At 39.8% G+C, this 25,389-nt stretch overlaps 1 protein-coding gene across 1 annotated transcript in view; it reads right to left on the bottom strand.

Annotated features, from left to right (window-relative positions):
• The window catches only part of NUP98 (nucleoporin 98 and 96 precursor), a 121,852-nt gene continuing 96,463 nt past the window's right edge, over nucleotides 1-25,389 (bottom strand). The window contains 9 exon segments of the mRNA XM_045071330.1: nucleotides 1-1,359; nucleotides 1,487-1,523; nucleotides 1,525-1,599; nucleotides 5,682-5,836; nucleotides 9,813-10,054; nucleotides 14,033-14,254; nucleotides 19,715-19,857; nucleotides 21,720-21,863; nucleotides 22,769-22,926. Coding sequence (XP_044927265.1) covers nucleotides 1,142-1,359; nucleotides 1,487-1,523; nucleotides 1,525-1,599; nucleotides 5,682-5,836; nucleotides 9,813-10,054; nucleotides 14,033-14,254; nucleotides 19,715-19,857; nucleotides 21,720-21,863; nucleotides 22,769-22,926 — 1,394 coding nt within the window. The 3' untranslated portion in view covers nucleotides 1-1,141.

Raw genomic sequence — 25,389 nt, 5'->3', positions numbered from 1 at the left:
TAGCAGGAATGATATAAACATTTTATTTTTTTTAAGAAAGTAGCTTCAGAAAAAGAGGAAAATAATCTAGATCATTTATTTATATATATATATACTTTTTAATAAAAACCTTTACATAATCTTCATGCATAAAGACCCAGAGGTGGCCATGTTGTTTAGGACAGCTCTGAATTCCAGTTGTCGCGGGCCTTTACCTGGGACTCCCCATAGCTGACAGCAGTGTAGCAAAGGCCCTCCTCTTGCCTGTAAAGCCCAGCTCCCTGCCTGCCTCAGTACGGTTTTATGTTCTGGAACTATAGATGATGGGTAGGAAATGCTTTGGGCTAGAATAGGAAGGACAGGGAGGACTACCCAACCTGCCATATTTTATTCAAACTCTTCAGGCAAATTAGACAGGAAGCCTAGCAAGATGACTGAAAACCAGGGACCAAATTGAGTTCTGGAGTTTCCCAGAGACATGGTGTCTGTGACCAAGAGTTCCTGCACATGGTAGTAGCACAAGTCTGATGTCCATGGAACATTCAAGACAGGAACAAACAAGCCTTAAAGATCCATCCCTCCATGGCAGGCACTCACTTCTACCCTAAATGAGTCAGAAAGACTGTTCTGTTTCCTAACTCAGTTCAACCCTCTTTTGACTCTAAAACAGTGTTAACTCATCAGCCCACTTAAGAGACAAATTTTCCTTCCTTCTGTGGATAGTTTATCTGTTAAGGAAGGACAATCTTTGATCAACATTTGTCCTATTATAAAAGGGCTAAGGTAAGAGTAGGGTAGCAGGATGGCATGGTGGGTCACAAGATCCAGAACAACTGAGAGTGGAAAGGATTCCCTGGTTCTCTGGGGGCAATTCTGCAAAACGTATTTTATTGACCATTTTTTTTAAAAGGGGGGGGGATGCTCTTAAAGATGGTAAAAAAGAGACTTGGTTCCTTTTTTGGGTTCTAAAAGCCCTTATGCTTTGTTCAGTATTAACAAAAGCTCTGAACAAATGGTGGATGCTGCTTGGGGCAGCAGGAAAAGAGGATGGATTCCATAGCCAAACAAGAGAATGGCTAATAGTGCCAATCAACTCAATGCAGGGGATCGCTGTGTGGTGAGTGTGAATAAGCATGTGAGTGTGGTGGGAGGAACCTGGGGTTCACTGGCTCCCAACAGTCAATTCTCGCAGGTAGGACTGTGTGAGGCCGCGCAGTTCCTCCAAGGCATAGTCCTCAGGCATGGGGAGCTGGCCAACGTGGGGAGCCAAGAGGCCCAAAGGGACTCGCTGAGGGTCTGGTGTCGAGTCGGAGGTTGTTTCAGGTGCGCGCTGAAGGCTCCATACCACCCGCAGCAGGTTGGCTGCACGTTTGGCCATGTCTGGAGAGAAAAAATGAAGTGAGCATCAAGGACAAGGGCTAGTAAGGGTGTGCATCGGGGCAGAGGTATAGCAATCATGAAGACAGGAAGCAAACAGGCAGGAAGCAGGCAGAGCGTGGAGGCTTACCAGACTGGGCCAGGAGATCCTTGGCATTGTAACACTGCAATCTGCTGTATGCGATTGCACAGAGAGATCACTTTGGCGTGTAATTGCTCAAGTTCGTAAACTGAGCAATCCACCTACAAAGAAGCAGAGAAACCAGTTAAATCAAGAAGAGCTCCCATCACCCGAATTCCATCCACAGACTGACTATGCAAAACTCTGAAACAACAGAAAAAACCCAGGAGGCTGCGTGGCAGTGTCATGTCACCACTATCCAGCCTGATCACTGAGAACAAAACACAACCTCAGCAATTATTCACAAGAGGAAGTAACAGGGTATACCAAAGCCTTGAACTGGTTAAGTCTTGAAATCAGCATTAATAAACCACGTAACTAGCAAGCCTTAATATGGTCTCAAAAATCTAGATAAATCTGGACTCAGAGAGATTATATTAGTTAAGAGTAGAGAGCAACACAGAAGTGGAGCCCAAACTAGCCTGGAATTTAGGTATCCTAACTCCACATTCACAACCCTTCCTAAAATAATGCAGGTCCTATTCTCACTGTATGTCCTCTCTTTTGTGTTGCTATCTACTCCCATAGCCCCAATTATTATTATTATTTTAAATTAATTTATTTGAGAGAGGAAGAAAGAGAGTGCATGTGCAAACAGGGGGAGGGATAGGAAGAGTGAAAGGCAGAGAACCCCAAGCAGACTTTGTGCTGAGTGTGGACCCCAACTTGAGACTTGATCCCATGACCCCGAGATCACAGCCTGAGCTGAAACCAAGAGTTGGATGCTTAACCTACTGAGCCACTCAGGTGCCCCACCTATGGCTCCAATTATGATCAATATGCTGATGATTCCTAAATCTTTAGCCTAATATTCCAATATTCCATTCTCCTTTCCAGAGCCATTACCCTAGCACAGGATACCATTACTTCTTAATTGAAAAAATCTTAAGAGCTTGATCATGATCTTCAGTGTCATTCCTATTACATCCTTTTCCCTACCATATGATAGCCACAGTGATGTTTCTAAAAATCAAGTCTGTATTTTTAAAAATTTCTAAAAGTTTATTTATTTATTAAAGTAATCTCTACCCCCACCATGGGCTTGAACTCACAATCCCAAGATCAACAGTCACATGCTCTTCTGAGTTGCCAGAAGCCTGTATCTTTATTCTTTACTTACATTCTGAATACTTTCCAGCAGCATCTTATTCCTGCTTGTCTCACATATGACTCTTGGTTGGCTCCCCCTCTCTCAAACTCTTCAAGTAAACCACCCTACTTGCTAAGTATCCTATCACCTCCTCCTTCTCTAAATGCTCATCCAACCCTTCCACAAAGCACCTTTCTCACTGAATCTACTTTAGGGAGGGCTTTGCAGAATCTACCAGTTAGTGCCTCTACAAGTATTTTTTTAAAAGGATTGACTGATTGATTGATATGACGGGGTGGTGGTGGTGGTGATGTGCACAAGCAAAGGTAGCAGGAGAGGGACAATCAGGCTTCCCACTAAGCAGGGAGCCTGATCTGGGGCTCAACTCAGGACCCTGGGATCATGAACTGAGCCAAAGACAGATGCTCAACTGACTGAGCCACCCAGGTGCCCCAGCCTCTTGCAAGTATTTTTTTTTTTTGTCCACAAGAAATCAGCCTTTAACTGGACCTTTAAGGGTGGTAAATACGATGAGGTCTTTGCTCTCAGGAAACTCATGAAAAATAAAGAGATGATCGGGTAGAGATAAACCTTGAAGAATCACAAGCTGTGCAAATCATTTAAGCAAGGTGATATGGCAGAAAAACTGGAAGGCTATTTCAGATTGGGGGATCGGGAAAGTCTTTTCTGAAGAAAGTCATATCTTTGACCAAGGCTAGAGGGACAAGCTTTCTAGGCAAAGAGAACAGCTAAAACTGCAAGATGGGAATGCAAAGAAAGTTTGGTGGCTAAAATGCAGAGTTCAAAGAGGAGAAGAGAAGAAGATAAAACTGGAGAGGTTTTATACACCACAGGATCATAACTGGAGGTCCTCAGAATTCATAGTCTATGAACTTGGACTGGGAAAAATAATATTTATTTTTACTGACTTTTTACTATATATTAGCATTTAATTATTAATGCAGATTTTAAGAAATAACAGAGACTTTGTGATCAATAGACATCACAGCTATTTTCATATTACATTACAATTGTTAGTGATTTTTAAATACAGTACTTCACCAAAGTTAGAGTAGTTAGGGGATCCACTGCTGGGCTTGTTAAATTTAAGATGTTAAACCACTTATTCCTGTAAGTTCTTAATAGTTTGACAATGTATTTTAACATAGCTGGTTTCTTTTGTAATCCCATGAATTTAAATTTTATGCATTAAAGCACATTAGACAGCCATCCATCCATGGGCTTCACCAGACTGTCAAGGAGGTCCACAGCAAAAAAGGTAAGAATTACTGATGCAGATTTATAAGAGTTGCTAAGGAGCACTTTATCCTAAGTGAAATGAGAGGCTACTGGAAGGTTATAGATGAGAGTCAGATAATATGACTTGGGTATCAGAAAGATCACTCTGGCTGCTGCATGGAAATAAACTGTAAAGGAACAAGTGCAGAAGCAGGGAGACCAATTAGGTGTCTACTACAACAGTCCAGGTGAGAGATTCTGTGACTTTACTACACCCACACGACTCCCCTCCCCACTCTACCCTCCAATACTACCTTATTAAAAGTTCCCTGGAGGGGTGCCTGGGTGGCTTAGTTGGTTGGGTGGCTGACTCCTGATTTCCGTTCAGGTATTGATCTCAGGGTTGTGGGACTGAGCCCCATGTCAGCAAGGAGTCTGCTGGAGATTCTCTCTCCTCTGCACCTCCCTCACTCATTCACTCAATAAATAAATAAGCAAATAAATAAATAAAATCTTTAAAAAAACCTAAACTGTTTTTTCAAGTATACTTTAAAAATTTGACAACTCTGTCAGATATCTATGGTAATCCGTGTTCCTCCCCTCCGTTTCAGAGGAAACAAAGAGAGGTTAACTTATTTGCTTATAAACTAAGCAAATAAAGGCTACGAGGTTATAAAATAACCTTGTTTTATACCAAATAAAGGTTATACCACATAAAGGTTATTTGTTTAAGGTCATATCACAGCTAGTGAGTGAGGGAACCATGAACTGAACCTAACCATTTGGCTTCAGAACTTGATTCTTACTCTTTATACTCTATTGCCTTTAATCTTAAAATAAAGTAGATCTCCCCAAAAGGAGCTCATGATAACTTGGAGACAGATGTGGATAAGTAACTATAATAGAGTTGGTAAACAAGTGTACCAAGTGCTTTGGCAGTGAAAAAAGAAAATGCAATTAACATTTCTTATGGGAAAAGGAGAACAAAATAGAGCTTATAGCAATTTGATCTTAAAGGATGAGTGTGTGTGTTAGGAGTGATGAGTAATTTAGTGTGATGAGAGCAGAGCAGGCTGGCAACTGGAATGTGGGGTAACACTAGGAAGAAGGCATGAGTGACAGGTAAAAGCCTCTACATGGGCTTGAAATCTTTGGTTAAGAGTCTGGTCTTTGGGTGTTGGGCCTCTGCCTTCGGCTTGGGTCATGATCCCAGGGTCCTGGGATCGAGCCCCGTATCAGGCTCTCTGCTCGGCAGGGAGCCTGCTTCTTTCTCTCTCTCTGCCTACTTGTGATTTCTCTGTTCTCTGTCAAATAAATAAATAAAAGAGCTTTAAAAAAAAAAAAAGAGAAAGTCTGGTCTTTGTGCTATAAGCAACAGAGGCCAATCTTATGACTACTGAAACAGACACTAATACGTTTTGATAAAGACTTTAAAAAACTCTAATACTTGCAATTTAAAAAACATAAATGACGTGAGACAATAACTACCCTCACCAAATCTTTGACCTTACTATCTCTCTCATCCCTGAACTTTTCACTCAAAGGAGGACTGCACAAGGGGAGCAGACTATAGGTGGACAAACCTCAGGAACGTCTACTGTACATACTATTTGGTAATAAGCACAAAACAAAGAAGATTTTTTACGTTTTGATACAGTGTCATAGTGGCTACAGCAAATCAGCCCCATCAAAATATCCCGCCCGCACTGACAGTTCCATCTTTGCTAATGATGTTGCTCAGACATTCTGAGGTCCCTGTGCCTTTAAGGGCCAGGGAAAAGGAAAACCAAGCAATAGTTTAAGGAATTCAGGTACCTGCTGTATCTGGTGAAGCATCTCAATGATCTGAATATAGTCCAAGTAAACAAGCCCAGATGTTTCCCAGTCCTGGATTAGGCTGCTGCGCTCTGGAGGTGCCAGGTCTTCCAAGAACCCCTTCAGGTAGTCATAGTTCTCATTAATGATGGCATCTGAAGAAACAAAATATTAAGCACTCTGTCTACACAAATATATGGTTCTCAAAAGTACCATGGAGGACATGGCAGAAATCCAAGAGAGGAAGAAAGGGGAAATACATATACATACACATAAGTATGTATAATGAATATTTCACCTTCATGACTTATTTCATAACTGTAAGTTTGTACCTTTTGACTCCCTTCACTCATTTTGCCAACCTCTACCCCACACCTCTGGCAACCACCCATCTGTTCTCTGTATCTCTGAGCCATTTTTATTTTTTTAAAGATCCCACATACAAGTGAGGTCATACGTATTTGTCTTTTTCTAACTTATTCCACTTAGCATAATGCTGTCATCCATATTGTTGCAAATGGTTAAGATTTCATTCTTCTCTATCGCTGAATAATATTTCGTTGTACATGTATACTATGCATACACACAGAGAACATTGCCTTTATCCATTCACCACTGATTTTGTTTCCCTATCTTTGCTATTTAAATAAAGTTGCAGTGAACATGAAGGTGCATATTTTTTTTCGAGTTGTGTTGTTTTCTTTGGATAATTACCCAGAAATGGAATAGATTGTATTCCTTTGGCTAGAATCTATGGGTAATTCTAGTTTTAGTTTTTTGAAGAATCTCCATATTATTTTCCATAGTGGCTGTACCATTTATATGCCCACCAACAGTGCATAAGGCTTCCCTTTTCTCCACATCCTCACCAACCTTATTTCTTATCTTTATGACAATAGCAATTCTAACAGAGATGATGTGACATTTCTAGTGCCTTTGTTTTGCATTTCTGATTAGTGGTGCAGAGTATCATTTCACTGTAACCAATGGCCATCTCCTTATGTCTTCTTTAGAAAAATGTCCACTCAGATTCCCTGCCTAATTTTTTTTTAAAAGATTTTATTTATTTGACAGACAGAGATCACAAGTACGCAGAGAGGCAGGCAGAGAAAGAGGAGGAAGCAGGCTCCCTGCTGAGCAGAGGCTCAGTCCCAGGACCCCGGGATCATGACCTGAGCCGAAGGCAGAGGCTTTAACCCACTGAGCCACCCAGGCACCCCCCTGCCTAATTTTTTAAACAGATTTTTTTTTTTTTTGCTATTTTTATGAGTTCTTTAAATATTTTGGATGTTCCCTATAACATCCAAAATTTTGACAGGAATTACATTGAATCTGCAGATTGTTTTAGGTAGTAAGGACATTTTAACATTAATTCTTCTAATCCAAAATGTCAGATAAATGATTTACAAACATCTTCTGCCATTTCTAGGTGCCTTTTCATTTTGTTGATGGTTTCTTTTGGAGCTGTGCAGAAATCTTGTTAATTTGATGTAGTCCCATTTGTTTATTTCTTCTTTTGTTGCCCCTGATTTTGGTGTCCCATGCAAAAAAAAAAAAAAGTCATCACCAAGATGGATTTCAAGGAACTTACTGCCTATGACTATGTTTTCTTCTAGTTTTATGCTTATCGGTCTTATAGTTTAAGCCTTTTTAAAAAGATTTTATTTATTTGACAGAGAGACAGTAGGAGTGGCAGGCGGCAGGTGAGAAAGAATCAGGCTCGATCTCAGGACCCCAGGATCATAACCTGAGCCAAAGGCAGACGATTAACTGACTGAACCACCCAAGTATGTGGCAGTTTAAGCCTTTAGCCATTTTGAATTAATTTTTGTACACGGAATTCAATAGTGGTCCAGTTTAATTCTTTTGCATGTGCTGTCCACCCTTCCCAAAACCACTTACTGAAGAGACTGTATACTCTTGGTCCCTCTGTCATAAAATTAATTGACCACATATGTGTGGGTTTATTTCTGGGCTCTCTATTCTGTTCCAAAGATTTAGATGTCTGTTTTCAGGCCTATACCATACTGTTTTACTATAGCTTTGTAATTGAGTTTGAAATCAGAGAGTTTAATGTTTCCAGCTTTGTTGTTCTTTCTCAAGATCACTTTGGCTATGGAAGGTCTTTTGTGGTTCCACACAAATTTTAGAGTCGTTTGTTTTATCTCTGAAAAATGCTGTTGGTATTTTGACAGGAATGACACTGAATGTGTAGATTGTTTTAGGTATAGTAAGGACATTTTAACATTAATTCTTCCAATCCACAAGCATGGAATTTCTTCCCATTTCTTCCGATCTTTAATTTCTTCGATCAATGTCATAGTTTTCAGGATATAGGTCTTTGACCTCGTTGGTTAAATTTATTCCTAGGTACTTTATTCTTTTTGATGCAACTGAAAATGGTACTGTTTTCTTAATTCCTCTTTCTGATCATTCATATTAGTGTACAGAAATGCAACAGATTTCTAAATATTGATTTTGTATCCTACAATTTACTGAATTCATTTATTCTAACAGTTTTTTGGTAGAGTCTTCAGGGTTTTCTGCATATACTACCATGTCATTGGCAAATAGTGACAGTTTTCTTTCTTTCCAGTTTGGATGCTTCCTACTTCTTTTTCTTCCCTAACTGTTCTGGTTAGGATTTCCAACACTATGTTGAATAAAAGTGGTGAAAATGGGAACCCTTCCTTGCCCTCTTCCTGATATTAGAGGAAAAACTGAAAGCTTGTCACCACTGAGTATGTTAGCTATAGGCGTGTCATATACAGCCTTTATTATTGAGGTATGTTCCTCATATACCAACTAGTTTTATCATAAATGGATGTTGAATTTACCAAATGCTTTTTCTGCATCTGGTGATACGATTTTTATCCTTCATCTTGTTAATGTGGTGTATCACACCGATCTGTATATGTTAAACCACCCCTGTTATAAATCCCATTTGATCATGGTGTATAATCCTTTTACTGTATTGCTGAATTCAGTTTGCTAATAATTCGCTGAGAATTTTTTTCTTTATTTCTTTTTTTTAGATTTTATTTATTTATTTGACAGAGATCACAAGCAGGCAGAGAGAGAGGAGGAAGCAGGCCCCCCGCTGAGCAGAGAGCCCGATGCAGGGCTCGATCCCGGGACTCTGAGATCATGACCTGAGCCGAAGGCAGCGGCCTAACCCACTGAGCCACCCAGGCGCCCCTCGCTAAGAATTTTTGCATCTATGTTCACCAGGGCATTGGTCTGTACTTTCCTTTTCTTACGGTATCCTTGTCTGTATTTGCTAGGGGTAATGCTGGTCTTAATAAAATGAGTCTGGAAATGTTCTACTCTCTTCTATTTTTTGGAAGAGCTTGAGGAGGACTGGTATTAATTCTTAGAATTCTTGGTAGAATTCACTAGTGAAGCCATCTGGTCCTAGACATTTTTTTTTTTAAAGATTTTATTTATTTATTTGACAGAAATCACAAGTAGACAGAGAGGCAGGCAGAGAGAGAGAGGGAAGCAGACTCCCTGCTGAGCAGAGAGCCCGATGCGGGACTCGATCCCAGGACCTTGAGATCATGACCTGAGCCGAAGGCAGCGGCTCAACCCACTGAGCCACCCAGGCGCCCCTGGTCCTAGACTTTTATTTGTAGGGAGTTTTTTTTATTTCTAATTCAATCTGCTTTACTACTAATTGGTTTCCTCAGATTTTCTATTTCTTCATGATTCAGTCTTAGAGGCCATATATTTCTAAGAATTTATCCAATTCTTCTAGGTTGTCCAATCTGTTGGTATATAAGTGTTCATAGTAGTCTCTAATGATCCTTTGTATTTCTGTGGTATCAGTTATAATGTATCTTTTTTAATCTTGGTAAACAAAATTTCCTAAATATACAAAGAGTTTAACATAATTCATGTATATCAAGCATATCCGTATGGTAAAGTAACAACCTGTCATCCCCTGCCCCTCTTGCCCCTCATCCAAGCCAAATTTCTTCTGCACAGAGAACTTCTGCAAAGTGTAATCGGATTCAAGACTGCAAAGTACCATACAGAACATCATCCCTGGCCTGACTGATTATGGGGTTCAGAGGTTGGAAGAATTTGGGGAGATTCCAGGAGACACAGGCCCTAATCTGAAGCACTCACCAGAAGCTAAGTGCTTGATGATGAATTTGTGGCAGCGGTTCCAGTGTCCAGCTTTAAATAAATAGAGGGCCTCCAGGTGCTTGTCAGATTCCATGTGTGCTCGCACTGCTTTGGCCTCATTAATCCATTCAGCAGGCACACAAAGTTTTTGGGTCAGGAAAGTCTCCTTAGCCCAAGACTCAGGGGTTTCCAATAGTTGGCAGTGCCGGGTAAGCAGCTCCCGAACCGCCTTCTCACGTATGCTGTAGGAAGAAAAACAATGCTGAATAAATCCTATCCTCACTGATGGAGAAGGGTGCCTCAGGGCAGAATGACCCCTGAGATAGTCTCTCAAACTGTAGGCCTTAACATTTAGTGGACCACTTCAAAGTACATTTAAAAAAAAAAAGAAAGAAAGAAAAAAGAAAAAGGCCAGATTAGCATTTACTTGCTTAATGAAATAGAAGTATCAAAGCACGTTATATTTTCACAATGAAAAAATAGTGAGAACTAATACTCGAGGGAATGTTGTCCAGTGCTAAGTAAAGTCTTTCCCTTTCTTTTTTTTTTTTTTTTTTAAGATTTTATTTATTTATTTGACAGAGAGAGATCACTAGTAGGCAGAGAGGCAGGCAGAGAGAGAGAGAGAGGAGGAAGCAGGCTCCCGGCTGAGCAGAGAGCCTGATACGGAACTCGATCCCAGGACCCTGAGATCATGACCTGAGCCGAAGGCAGCAGCTTAATCCATTGAGCCACCCAGGCGCTCAAGGCTTTCCCTTTCTTATCTTTATTTTCTTCCTGGTAACAGGAGATCAAGGACCAGATAGCAGAATCCTATCTTCCACAGAGTAGTTAGTTCTTCATAGTTCACTTTCAACCTCCTCTCTTCCTTTTCTCCCATATGGTCAGTACAAGTAAATGAAGTACTTTTTAAAGAGAAGGGCTCTTCCAGGTCCCGGTTTGCTTTTTTTCCCCTTCAAAACTGTCAGCTTTCATAATTCATCTTCTCTGCCTCTAGATTTAGGTTACCCTCAATCTTTTTGGTCTCAAGGCCCCTTGAGGAGAGACCTTTTCTTTTCTTTTTAAGAAGATTTTATTTAGGGCCACCTGGGTGGCTCAGTCGTTAAGGGTCTGCCTTTGGCTTGGGTCATGACCCCAGGCTTCTGGGGTCATGTGCAGGAAGCCTGCTTCTCCCTCTCCCACTTCTCCCACTTGTGTTTCCTCTCTCGCTCTGTCAAATAAATAAAACCTTAAAAAAAAAAAAGATTTTATTTATTTGACAAAGAGAGACACAGTGAGAGAGGGAACACATGCAGGAGAGAAGAGGGAGGAAGTTTCCCACTGAGCAGGGAGCCTGATGCGGGGTTTGATCCGAGGACCCCAGGATCATGACCTGAGCCAAAGGTCGACTCTTAAAGACCGGGCCACCCAGGAACCCCTCGAACGTTTCCTTTTCTATCTGGATCAATGGACCAGCCATTTATTTGTTAATTTTTCTTTTAAAAGATGTTATATATTTCAGACAGAGAGAACGAAAGACAGCTGGGTGGGGAGGGAGGAGGGAATGGGCAGAGGGAGAGAGAGAGAATCTCAAGCAGCATGGCGTGCAATACAGGGTTCAACCCCACTACCCTGAGATCATGACCTGAGCTGAAATCAAGAGATACTCAGGAAACTTAGCCACCCAGGTGCCACAAAGAACCAGATTTATCTGTTTTTTTTAAAAAAATATTTTATTTATTTATTTATTTGAGAGATCGAGAATGAATGTGCTTGCAAGAGAACACAAGCAGGGAAATTAGCAAAGAGAGAGGGAGGAGCAGGGAGTCTGACATGGGGCTCCATCCCAGGACCCTGGGATCATGACCTGAGCTGAAGACAGAGGTTTAACTGACTGAGCCATCTAGGCGCCCCCTACAAAGGTCCAGATTTAAATATCAAATCAAAACTGGTCTCCTCATTTTAGAATCTTTTCTGAACACCTTTTTCAAGGCTTTCCATGGACCCCCCCCCCCCAATCTCAGCTGCTTCATTTCTAAAATTCTTTAATGGGGGTGGCTGGCTGGGTCATTAAGAGCATCGACTCTTCATCTCAGGATCCTGAGTTCCAGCCCCATGCTGAAGCGTAGAGTTGACATAAATAAATAAACAAAATAAATTTAAAAATTCATTTAAAAAAAACCCTTTATCAGGAAACCCTTTATCAGGAAAGAGGATTTCTACTTTCTAGGAAAGTAGGCTTTCCTAGAGCCTACTCTTAAATCACCAATTATCTTATTTTACCATGTGAAATTCCCCATGAATTTGTTTAAATAAAGGAAAGTATGAAGTAATTTTGCTTCCTCATAAAGGAGAAGAGAAGAAATTCCTTAATGGGAAGGCTGTGCTAGATGCTTTATACTTTTACTCCCTTAAAAAAACAAAAAAACCCCACAAACCCCACAAACTTTAAAAAAAATATTTTATTTATTTATTTATTTTAGCGAGAAAGAGAAATCTGGGAGAGGGGCCAGGGAGGGGAGGGAGAAAGACAGAATCTCAAGCAGACTGTGCTGAGCACAGAGCCCCACATGGGCCTTGATCTTAAAATCCTGTGATCATGACCTGAGCTAAAACCAAGAGTCAGATGCTTAACTTACCAAGACACCCATGAACCCCTTAAACAATTTTTTTTATTAATTAATCTCAATGCCCAATGTGGGGCTCAAACTCACAATCCCAAAATCAAGTCACACACTCCACCAACTGAGCCAGTCAGGCACCCCTCCCTCACCTCTTTTAATCCCACAACCACCTTTGACTAGGTAGGGATTAATATTATGATTTTAAAGATAAAAAGGGAGTATCTTTGGGGCGCCTGGGTGGCTCAGTTATCAAGTGGCCGCCTTTGGCTCCGGTCATGATTCCAGGATCCTGGGATGGAGCCCTGCTTCAGGCTCCCTGCTCAGCGGGGAGCCTGCTTCTCCCTCACCCACTCCCCCTGCTTGTGTTCCCTCTCTCGCTGTCTGTCAAATAAATACAATCTCAAAAAGAAATTTAAAAAAACACAGATTTTTAAAAAAAAAGAGAGAAAGAGAGAGAGAGAGTGTAACTTTAACTAAAAATCAAAAGTGAGTAAGCTTTACTCCAAGTCCAAGTGAGTACACGATGGATCTAGAATTGAGGGAGGTCTGACTACAAAACTGAACTTTCCACACTATGTAACATGACAGAGAGTGCAACATAATGATTAAGAGCACAGACTCTGAGGGTGTTGAGTTGGAAGACTCTGCCATTTACTGTGACCTGAGCAAAATACCCTACTTAAGTCTCTCTTTGCCTTAGGTTGCACATCTATTAAACATATTTTAAGAGTGCTTATACATTCATTATGAGCATTAATTGAGTTGATTACTCACAAATGAGTTGTAAAGCATTTACAACCGAGTATAATATATGTAAAGGTACTATATGACAAAGTACTATATAAATGCTTTTGTTATTAGTGTAATACCATGCTACTACCATTGACAAAAAAGAACAAATCTCCAACTTTATCTCATTCACACCATGGAGAAAAGCCTCCTCTAAGATAAAGAACAAAAATATTAGACATCTAAGCAAGAATATACTGGTAAATACAATACTATCAAACTTGAGGGGCAGATGTGGGTGGATGGCAAGGAAAGGCTAGAGAGGGAGAAAGTCAGCAGACAGAAAAAGCAGGGGCCCTCCCTGACTACTCATTACATCATTCCACAGAGCCGCTGAGGCAACTCAGCACACACTGTTTCTGCATAATTCCTGAACACACCACATTCAAGTGAATCTGTGTCTAAGTTAATGGGATAGCTTCATGTGGACATATCCTTCCTTTTCCTGTTCATTTTTTTCCTGTTACTGGCTAGTGTTTTCCCTGATCGCCATAGTGCATGGAGATCTCTTCTCACTTCTCAGACTACTGAGAGGTCTTATGATAGACAGCGTAATTTGGCACTTAACTCAAGGCAGTCTCACTTCCAACTTGTTCACGTGAATATAGAGATAGCTAATTTGGCACTTAACTCAAGGCAGTCTCACTTCCAACTTGTTCACGTGAATATAGAGATAGCTGTGGGCTGAACTCTTAAAAAGTTTATCACAGGGCTGGACCCAAAAAAAATTCTAGATGCTTACTTACTGAATTAAACCCTAGGAGGCTGATACCATTGGCACTGCCCTATAGCACTAAATATATAGTGGGTTCAGAGCTTCTTACTCACCTTGAGTTCTCAATGTGCAGGAGGACAAAGATGGCCCACTCCCAGAGCCCCTCACTTTCCAGTTGGCCAGCATAACTCGTCTGTAGTACACCCTCACACTGTTCTGAGAGATGAGTATAGTTAAGAGCCCGCAGCACCTCCCACAAGTGCCAGCTTAGGCGATAGTCCAAAGGATCGGCTGTTATACTTCGGGGCTCCAGCAGCTGGTTGAGATCATAATGTCTACAAAGGAAAATGTACTGAGTTATCATATCAAGCCAGCAGACCATCTGTATTGGATAGATCAACTGTTCTGGTTATGGTTTAGAAGATAACAAAGGCAGGCACCTGAGAACAGTAGCATTACAGACCACATGGTCTCCCTCTGAGACTGTGCTCTATCAGTCTACTTCTAGGTTCAGCAAGATGACAGAGCCTTCTAAAAATGAAGGCACCTCCTCTTTTGTAGCTGTGTGATCTGACAGGTATGCTGGTCAATTTGTCTGGCTAGATATTTACCATCCTGGTACATGGAATCTTCACAACTCTTAGTCTTCATTCCTTCATTTAACATTTATTTATTTTTAAAATTTTTTTTTATTTGAGAGGGAGCACATGAAAGTGCATCAGCAGGGGAGGGGGAGATGGGGAGGGAGAAGTAGACCTCCCACTGAGCATGGCCTCAATCCCAGAATCCTGAGATTATGACCTAAGCTAAAGTTCAGATGGTTAACCGAAGGAACCACCTATGCACCACGATAAACCACTTAAAACATATAATTGCATTAGGATCTTTCAAACTGTTCTATTATATGAAGTTGCTAGAGTGCTAATTATCCTGTTTATCTGAACAGCTAACTAGTCTTCACGATGGTTACTTCCTTCTACGGCTTATAATTTCTACCTCTGATTTTGTCTACATGGGCATTATACTTTATATAAGGAAATTCCGGTGCCCTGAGTTTTTAAAGAGTCCCTATACAGACTTCTCTTTCTTTTGCTGGGATCCCAAAGATTTTAATGGTCCTGGACCAGTTTATATGTAAAGTTCTTAGCGTGCAATTTCCACATCATAAGATCAGTATAAAGTAAGATCTCACACCTGTAAGTTCTATGGCTTAGATTACCATCCAATAACTTTACCTTTTGAGCGAAGATCCCAGATACTTTATAACTTCCTAATAATCCCCAAGTAAAGAACAGAAGTTTTCTTGACCAGTGTTGTCAAACTGAACTTTGTGGGATGATGGAAATGTTCTATAACCTGTTCTGACCAACGACAGCCAAAAGCCAGCCACATGCAGCTACTAGACATGTGAAATGGGGGCTACTATGAATGAGTAACTAAATTAAAAGTCTACTTAAATTAAAATAGCCATATGTGAATAGGAGCTATTATGGTGGACAGTGCAGTTCTAGACTATTTGTATGGGACAGACTGGATTTTTTTCAATTTTTAATTTTTTTATTAACATATAATGTATTATTAACCCCAGAGGTACAGGTCTGTGAATCGCCAGGTTTATACTTCACAGCACTCACCATAGCAGAGTGTGGATTTTATATAAGGATTTAGTCATAGCAATTCTACCTTTCATGAAAACAAGGTTTACTATCTCCTCTTACTCTGGTTTCTCTATTACTGGCACCTTGAGATACTCCTTTTTCTTCTTTTTTTCACATTAGATAAGCTGACATACAGTAAACATACAGTAAACATATTTAGAGTGTACAATTTTCATGAAGTTTTAATATATGTACACACCTGTGAAATTACCACCAAGGTCAAGACAACACACAAACCTCCAAAAGCTTCCTTATGCCCCTCTATAATCCCTCTCTTCCTGCCCCTCTTTACAGCCACCCTTCTCAGGCACATAATGATCTGCTTTCTGTGATTAATCAGTTTGTATTTTCCAGAATTTTAGGTAGATTGGAATCATACAGTATAGTTTCTGGGTACTTTTTTTTTTTTTAATCTCAGTCCTTTCAAAACCAGGTAAAATTATCTTGTGATTCACTGTGTTATCATGTGTATCAACAGTCCATTCCCTTTTATTACTGAGTAGTATTCCATTACATAGATACACCACAATTTGTTTATCCATTCATCCTTTGATAAAAATTTGGCTTGTTTCCAATTTTGGGCTATTACAAACAGAGGTGTTACAAACACCTGTATACAGATATATGTCTAACTTGCTTTACTTTCTATTCTGTCAAACTGTTTGCCAAAGTGCCAATACCATTTTATATTTTTCACCAGCAGTGTATGAGAATTCAAGTTGCTCCACATCTATGACACCACTTGGTACAAGACATTTTTCCTTTTTTTAAAAGTAGGTTCCAGGGGCGCTTGGGTGGCTCAGTGGGTTAAGCCGCTGCCTTTGGCTCAGGTCATGATCTCAGGGTCCTGGGATTGAGTCCCGCATCGGGCCCTCTGCTCAGCAGGGAGCCTGCTTCCCTCTCTCTCTCTCTCTGCCTGCCTCTCCGTCTACTTGTGGTTTCTCTCTGTCAAATAAATAAATAAAATAAAATCTTTAAAAAAAAAATTGTTTAAAAGTAGGTTCCATGCTGGGAAGAGCTTGCACTCATGGCCCTCAGATAAGACCTGAGCTGAGATCAAGAGTTGGAGGCTTAGCTGGCTGAGTCACCCAGGGGCCCTTGGTCTTTTTAATTTCTAGCCCTTCTAATAGGTGGACAGTGATGGTTTCAATTTGCATTTCCCTATTGTCTACTGATGCTGGACACTTTTTTTTTTTTTTTCAATTTTTCTTTTTTAAAGATTTTATTTATTTATTTGGTGGAGAGAGAGAGAATGAGAGAGAGAGCACGAGAGGGGAGAGGTCAGCAGGAGAAGCAGACTCCCTGCCGAGTAGGGAGCCTGATGTGGGACTTGATCCCAGGACTCCAGGATCACGACATGAGCCGAAGGCAGTCGCTTAACCATCTTAGCCACCCAGGCGCCCAATGCTGGACTATTTTCATGTGCTTGTCATCTAGATCTTCTTTGATAAAGCAAATGTTTTAATATTTTGCCCATTTCAAAATCTGGGTTGTTTTATTGAGTTTTAAGAGTTCTTTAAATGTTCTGGGCACACCTGGGTGGCTCAGTTAGTTAAGCAACCAACTCCTGATTTCAGCTTAGGTCACGATCTCAGGATTGAGAGATCAAGCCCCACATCAGGCTCCACACAGCACAGAGTCTGCTTGTTCCTCTCCCACCCCACCCACCCACTTGCACGCCCTTTCTCTTATATAAAAAAATTTTTTTTAAAGGAGTTCTTTATATGTTCTGGATACAAGATCTTTATGAGATGTATGAATTGCAATTATCTTCCCCCAGTCTGTGGCTTGTCTTTTCATTCTCCTAACAGTTTTTCAATTACTAACAATTTTTAAATTTTTTTGAAGTCCAGTTCACCAATTTTTTCTTGTATAGATTATTTATTTGGTGTCAAAACACCTCTGACTAACTCACAGTTGCAAAGATCTTCTGGTTTGGTCTGGTTTTTTCTGTTTGTTTTCTGGGTTAAGTTTGAAATTTAGGTTTCTGATCCATTTTGAACTAGACAAATAATAGAGATAAACAATTAAACCAAAAGCTAGCTGTAGGTAGACCAATCAAGAAAATAAAAAAGAAAAAGGACATATATCACCAATATCAAGAAGGAGAGAGACATAGTTACAGATCATACAGACATTTAAAAAGGATATTAAGAAAAAAAATAAGGAAAATGTTATGAATAACTTTATACCAATAAATATGGGATAACTTAGGGAAACAAATTCCTTAGAAGAAGCAAATGATTGAAAGTGATTCAAGAATAGGGGCGTCTGGGGCTCCTGGGTGGCTCAGTGTGTTAAAGCCTCTGCCTTCAGCTCAGGTCAGTCATGATCTCAGGGTCCTGAGATCGAGCCCCGCATCGGGCTCTCTGCTCAGCAGGGAGCCTGCCTCCCCCACTCTCTCTGCCTACTTGTGATTTCTGTCTGTCAAATAAATAAATTAAAAAAAAAAAAAAAAAAAAATAGGGGCACCTGGGTGGCTCAGTGGGTTAAAGACTCTGCCTTCAGTTCAGGTCATGATCCCAGGATCCTGGGATCAAGATCCGCATCGGGCTCTCTGCTCGGTGGGGAGCCTGCTTCCTCCTCTCTCTCTCTCTGCCTACTTGTGATCTCTAATAAATTTTAAAAAATCTTAAAAAAAAAAAAAAGATTAAAAGAAAAAGAAAGAGATTCAAGAATAAATAGAAAAATCTCAACATACTAGTTAAGAAATTGATTTTATAGTTCAAAAATGTCAACTGAACTTAAAATGTAAAACCACTTTTCATTTCCTTAGTAAAGAAAATGAAAAAAACAAGCCCTTACATTAGGATAACTGCAAAAACACATTTAAATAAAGGACTAATATCCAGAATATATAAAGAAATATTGTAACACAACAAGACAACTCTATTAAAAAATGGGCAAAAAAATGTAAACACTTTTGCAAAGGAGATATAGAGACAATGGTAAATAAGCACATGAAAAAATGCTCAATATTATTAGTCATTAGGGAAATGCAAATTAAAGCACTACTTTAGTTATTTATATTTTACCACAATATAAAACTATTATTATCTAGGGGCATCTGGATGGTTCACTCGATTGAGATTGAGGCCCATGTCCAGATCCCTACTCAGCAGGGAATATGCTTGTCCCTTTTCCTCTGCCTCTCCACCCCACTTGTTTATGCTCTAATAAAGAAAATCTTAAAAACAAATAAAAACTGTATCATCCTCTACCACAGTTACATACTTAATACTTTAAAATATTTAAGGAACTGAAATGAGATAGGAGTGATTAGTTATGACTGGAAAAAATTCCTTATTGTTTCTGACATGTCCAATAGTTCCAATAAGATAGTTTAAATTTACTGACTGTAATAATAGCATGTGTTCATACACTGCTGTAGGATAAATAAACCACTGTTTATTTAGGATATTTAGGATAAATAAACCACAACACCGCCCCCCCACAATGAGATGCTATTATATGCCCACTAAAATGGCAGAATTTAAAAAGCTGACAATACCAAATTTTGAAGAGAATATGGAACACCTAGAGATCTAGGTGGGGATGTAAAATGATATAAACACTTTTGGATATATTTATATCCAAAATATTCATGGCATTTTATTCATCACAGCCAAAATCAAGAAAAACTATCCATCAATAAATGAATAAATTATTCAATTAAAAAAAACCTTCTAATATACATATTAACATGGATAAGTCTCAAAACCATTATGTGAGTGAAAGAAGCCAGACACAAAATTTAACAGAATGATCTCAATTGTGTAAAATTCTAGAAGAGTGAAATTAATCTACAGTAACAAAAAGTCAGTTAGTTATTTGTCTGGGAGGGGGGACTGATTGCAAAGGGGCATGAGGGAACTTTAGGGGGGTAATGCTATGTTAATTTTGAGTTACACTGTATTAAAATGCACACTTCAGTATTTGTAAATTGTATCTTCTTAAAGTTAAACACTTTTTAGATCTCTACCCCTAGATCCAAAGTTCTCTGCATTCAACCACTATAAATTATTATTTGTTGACTTATACAAATTTATGGCAAGTTGGTTTCACATTTAAGGGAAAAAACTCAGGAAAGGACTCCCTAGGGCCAATTAAGCCCTACCATACATGGTTCTGACTCACCTGTCACTGTAGAGTTTTAGAAGGTGAAAGCAGACATCTTGAAGTGGTCTCTGTGAGTTTTCTTCCTCCTTTACCACATAACCCGAGCCCTCCAGGTATGCAGGAAGTGGGGAGCAGGCATACCTGTCAGCCTCAGAGGAATTCTGAAAGGAAGAATTTGATAAAACAGTCACCAGTTACAAGTGTGTTTCAATAGATATGATCATGTATCAATAACTTAGACATATGTATTAAGAATGATGACATCCTAATGGAATGTGTCAAGGATCTTAAGCTTATTTTGCCGTGACACAGCCAACCTGTCTTCAAGGGACTACCAAAGGCTTTGGATAGTTGTCATTAATCATCATACTTTCTTGTCATAATTCTTTCTTTTTTTTGGGGGGGGGGGCACAGTTCTTATTATACTTAGGTTTCTTTAGTGTTCTCTTTCTCCTGACAAATGGTATCAAAGGTAGTAACTACAGACAGTAGGAACTGAAGAAATGATGGCTTTTTTTTTTTTTTTTTGGACAGAGATCACAAATAGGCAGAGAGAGAGAGGGAAGCAGGCTCCCTGCCAAGAAGAGAGTCCGATGTGGGTGGGGCTCGATCCCACCACCCTGGGATCATGACCAGAGCCGAAGGCAGAGGTTTTAACCCACTGAGCCACCCAGTTGCCACCCAGCCATTTAACCCACTATTAATGGCTTCAAAAACATTAATAGTGGCTCTTGGGTGGCTCAGTTGATTAAGCACCAGACTCTTGGTTTGGGCTCAGGTTATGGTCTCAGGATTGTGGAAGTGAGGTGTGAAATCTCTTAGGATTCTCTCTCTTCCTCTGACCCTCCCCCTACTTCTCGTACTCTCTCTCAGGAAAAAAAATAAACTATAAACCCTACATTAATAATACTTTTATTTATAAAAAAGATCTTATTTGGTGCACCTGGGTGGCTTAGTTGGTTAAGCCTCTGCCTTTGGTTCAGGTCATGAACCTAGGGTACTGGGATCGAGCCCCAAATCAGACTCCCTGCTCAGCGGGGAGCCTGCTTCTCCCTCTTCCTCTGCCTGTTGCTCCACCTGCTTATGCTCTTTCCTCTTTGTCAAACAAATAAATAAAATCTTAAAAAAAATAAAAAATATTTTATTTATTTATTAGAGAGGGAGAGAGGGAAAGAGAAAAAGAGGGAGAGCGTGACGGGGAGCAGAGGGACAGGGAGAGAGAATCTCAAGCAGACTTCTTGTTGAGTGTAGAGTCTGATCCGAGGCTGGATCTCACAGCCCTGATACCATGACCTGAGCTGTAACCAAGAGTCAGATGCTCAACCAACTGAGCCACGCAGGCACACCCTCACATTAGTAATTCTTTTTTTTTTTTTTAAAGATTTTATTTATTTACTTGACAGAGAGCACAAGTAGGCTGAGAGGCAGGCGGACGCAGGGGGCGGGGGAGGGGAAGTAGGCTCCCCACCGAGCAGAGAGCCCGATGCAGGGCTCAATCCCAGGACCCTGAGATCATGACCTGAGCCGAAGGCAGAAGCTTAACCCACTGAGCCACCCAGGCGCCCCATATTAATAATTCTTTAACCTCAACACAGTTAAGGCATATGATATATGATACTTAAAGGCAGATTTTTCAGGCCTGCTAATTTGGGGCTATACAAAACTTGAGGTTGGGCTGTATCCAAGGAATTCCCAAAGGAATAAGACAGCATTAGGAAAAAAGAAAAACCCTCTCATTTGGGGGCAGGAAAACTGCTTTAAGAAAGTCAACTGTGGAAACCTCATATTAAATAAAATAGAAGGAGATACTTGGAGAATTTTAAAAGTAGCCCTGTCCAGAGGCAGGAGAAAAGTTTCCCATCAGATTTCCTGGGTCCATTTCAATTTTATGGTACTTTCAAAGAAAGCAGTTAGGAAAAAGTATTATGAAGTAGGACTTGGGTGTTTTTTGCTCTGCAATACTTTTCTGGCAAAAACAGAACTCCCCCCATGACTCTTGGTTGGCTCTACTGAACATAAATACCTGAAATGCTTCTTCATACATGCTGAGTGCCCTGGAAATGGAGGCTGTTGGTGGAAGCAAATACCAAAGATGCACAGCCAGGGCACGTTTCCAATCCAAACATGAGCACACATTGATTTGCCTATGCTCTGTGAGCTGCCAAACCTGCAGGAGACAAAATCATCACCACAGCTATGTGTCATACATTATCTTGTTACTGCCCAGTTACTCACTTAGTCAAGTAACATTTTATTTCTTTTTTTAAAGTAGTCTACCCCCAACATGGGGCTCAAACTCCCGACCTTCAAGGTCAAGAGCTGCATACGCTACCAACTGAGCCAGACAGGTGTCCCTATTTAAATAACATTTTAAATGAACTAGACTGGCAGTGTTATTGATCCAAATATAAAATACAGTTTCCTTGGTGGCAGGTGAGAGGGCAGATTTAGACTATCGGTGCTTTGAGAAGAGATAAGAACCACAGAAAGTGAAGAGGAGGTCTTCTTACTGCCTGCAGTTGCCATCTTGTAAAACTTTAAGTTGTGCATAAATTCTGACCAGCTACTTCACTGCTGGAAAGCAACAGCAATATGTCAATCAGACAGGCAGCAATGGCTTAAAATAATTATGCTTTCTCACCCACAGAATGAACAGAAGTGGCTATTAAAAAGAGTGATGCCACATGACATGAAAAAACGTCCATATAGTTAACTTACAGAACTACTGTGTATAACTGATTTTATTGGAATATACACATGTGTAAATATGCACACATATATGTTGATACGGACTTACAATATGTCTGGAAAGAGAATATAAATTATTTACGTTATTTACCGCTAGAATAAGGGATATGGTGAACTTGATTTAATTTCTATATGACCAGTTTTCTTTTACAAGGTACGTGATGTACCTTTGTAATTTGAAAATATTTACACAGAATTTAAGAACAAGTTGCTTAGTTATATGTCACAGTATACAATTTACAAAGCTAGCTCTGTCCCTTAACCTCAAGCCGTCTTGGATTTATGAGAAAACGTATGCAAGTTAATGAGAAAAGAGGAAAGTACCGGTTTTCCAGCCAACAAGGCAAAGATACGCAGTCTCTCATCTTGGATGAAACAGTTAGCCTGGAGCTGTTGCCAATCCACCAGCTGCATAGTAAGCAGCTCCCGGACTGACTGGCTACCCACCAGCTGGGATAAAAGAAGGGCAAGACGATGATCACCTACAAGAGAAAACAGTTCTCTGGTGATTGCGAAGATTAAAAGACTTGCGGAAAAACCTAGGGACATTATCTTATTTCTTCTAGCCCTCAGGAGGAAGACCTTTACACTGTTACTGCTTTCTGCAGTAGTCCCAAAACATTGTTCAAGAACTTACCATTCTTCTGCTTGGGTAGAAAAAATTCAAAATAGTTTAACCTAAATTACATTAGACTATATAGTGTATAGAGTTCAATGTTAGATCTATTACTTCTGCAACCCTAGATAAAGTACTTCATCTGTAAAATGGAGCAAAGAATTATCTGATTCAAAGGTGTGTAGTGAAGACTGAGATCACATAATTGAAAACATGCCCAACGAGAATGGCACTGAGAAATGGCAAAATGAAACCCAGACAAAATGAATGTGTGAGAATCCCTGACACTCTCACTCTCACAGGTCTAGTCATCTCTATTACTAAACAGTTTTAAGTACAAAGGACTGAGGCAATAAAAAGATTTTCATTAACTAGAATGTGAGGGAATAGAAATTCCAGTTGATGAAAACTTCCAGCTAAGTTGTAAGTTAAGAGGAAAATGCTTTGTTCCAGCCCTTATTACAAACCTCCTGTAAGTCAGTAGTCCTTCTCTTGTTTTTGTATATGGGTCAGTGCTTAAATGTCTATATAAAATACCATCCTGCCAGAACTGAGGCTTTCATCTCAAAAGTTTCCTTCATAAACTAGAGAGGCCTAAAGGAAAAAAATCATGCACCAGGAACACATCTGGAAATGTGCAGGACACATGGTCTCTCTATATATAGGTAATCAAAGCATAACTGGATTATGATTCATTCAGTAAGTGTTGTAGCCCACTTGACCATGAGCTGCTAGTTTTCTAGGTGAGTGATACCAAAAGGAAAAAAGATTATTTCAGTGTATCTAGAGAACCCAAAACTGAGGATTTATTGGCCAAGATGTATAACTATCCTCGTCACTAGAGATGGTGGAGTTCAGAGCTTGACACAATATATTCATTAAGATCCTCTTTGTGGGGCACCTGGGTGGCTCAGTGGGTTAAAGCCTCTGCCTTCAGCTCAGGTCATGACCCAGGGTCCTGGGATCAAAACCCACATCAGGATCTCTGCTCAGCAGGGAGCCTGCTTCCTTCTCTATCTCTGACTGCCTCTCTAACTACTTGTGATCTCTGTCAAATAAATAAATAAAATCTTAAAAAAAAATCCTCTTTGCTTTGATTACAGTCAACAAACCAACTGGCTGTTGCCAATCCCTGACTTTTCAAGAAGACTGTTCTCACTGATGAGGATTCTAGGTTACTTCCTCAAGTTAATTTTAGTGTATGGCACAAGCTAAGAATATAAATTAATCTTCTGCATGTGAATATTCAACTATCTCAGCATTATCTGTTGAAAAGACTATCCTTTCCATGTTTAAATTATCTTGGCATCTTTGTCAAAAAATCAACTGACTATAAATGGAAGGGTTTTATATTTGAAGTCTCATTTCTATCTTGTTCTATTTTTCTATGTTCATCCTTATGCCAGTACCACATTGTCTTGACTGCTGCAGCTTTACAGAAATTCTGAAAACAGACACATGTTGAGTTTCCTGATTTTGTTCTTTTCTAAAACTGGTTAGGTTTCTTACATTTCCAAATAAGGATCAGCTTATTAATTTCTGCAAAAATGTCTGTAGTGGGCATTCTGATAGAAAATGCACTGATGTATAAATCAGTTAAACAACACTGAGGTTCCCAATCTATTACTGGTTCTCAATCTGAGTGGTTTTGTTCCCCAAGGAACATTTGGCAATGTCCAGAGGGGTTTTTTTGGTTGTTACAACTGAGGGTAAAGGACTCTTATGGGCAGAGGGCAGGGATGCTATGCTACTAAGTACCTTGCAATGCCCAGGACAGCCTCCACAACAAAAAATTACCAGCCAAGAATGATAATAGTGCTGAAGCTGAGATACATTTCATGAACGTGAAATGTGTTTCTTCATTTACGTAGATCATCATTTCGTTACTGTTTCATAGTTACAGTACAAGTCTCATTTTTGTTACATTTATTCCTTAATTTTATTCTTTCCAATGTTACTGTGAATACCATTGTTTTTCTAATTTCATTTTGGATTGCTTGTTGCTAATACGCAGAAACACACCTGAATTTTGTACACTAATCTTGAATCCTGAGATCTTGCTGAACTAGTTTATTTAGTCCCACTGCCTTTTCTGTTGATTCCTCAGGACTGAACTATCAACATACAGAATCATGCCATCTTGGAATAAAGACAGTTTTACCTCTTCCTTCTTAATCTGTATAGCTTTTGCTACTTTTCCTTTCTTGATTACACCGGCTACAACATCCACTACAATTCTGTATGGAAATGGTGTTCCCAGAGAGAAAAATGAAACAAGATGAAACCAGAGAGGGAGACAAACCATAAGAGACTCTTAATCTCAGCAAAC

This window comes from Mustela putorius, unplaced genomic scaffold, assembly GCF_011764305.1.
Source record: "Mustela putorius furo isolate JIRA1106 unplaced genomic scaffold, ASM1176430v1.1 tig00003987_pilon_pilon_pilon, whole genome shotgun sequence".
Taxonomy (NCBI): Eukaryota; Metazoa; Chordata; class Mammalia; order Carnivora; family Mustelidae; genus Mustela; species Mustela putorius.
The sequence above is the reverse complement of the archived record's forward strand: the minus strand, read 5'-3'. Positions and strand labels throughout refer to the sequence as shown.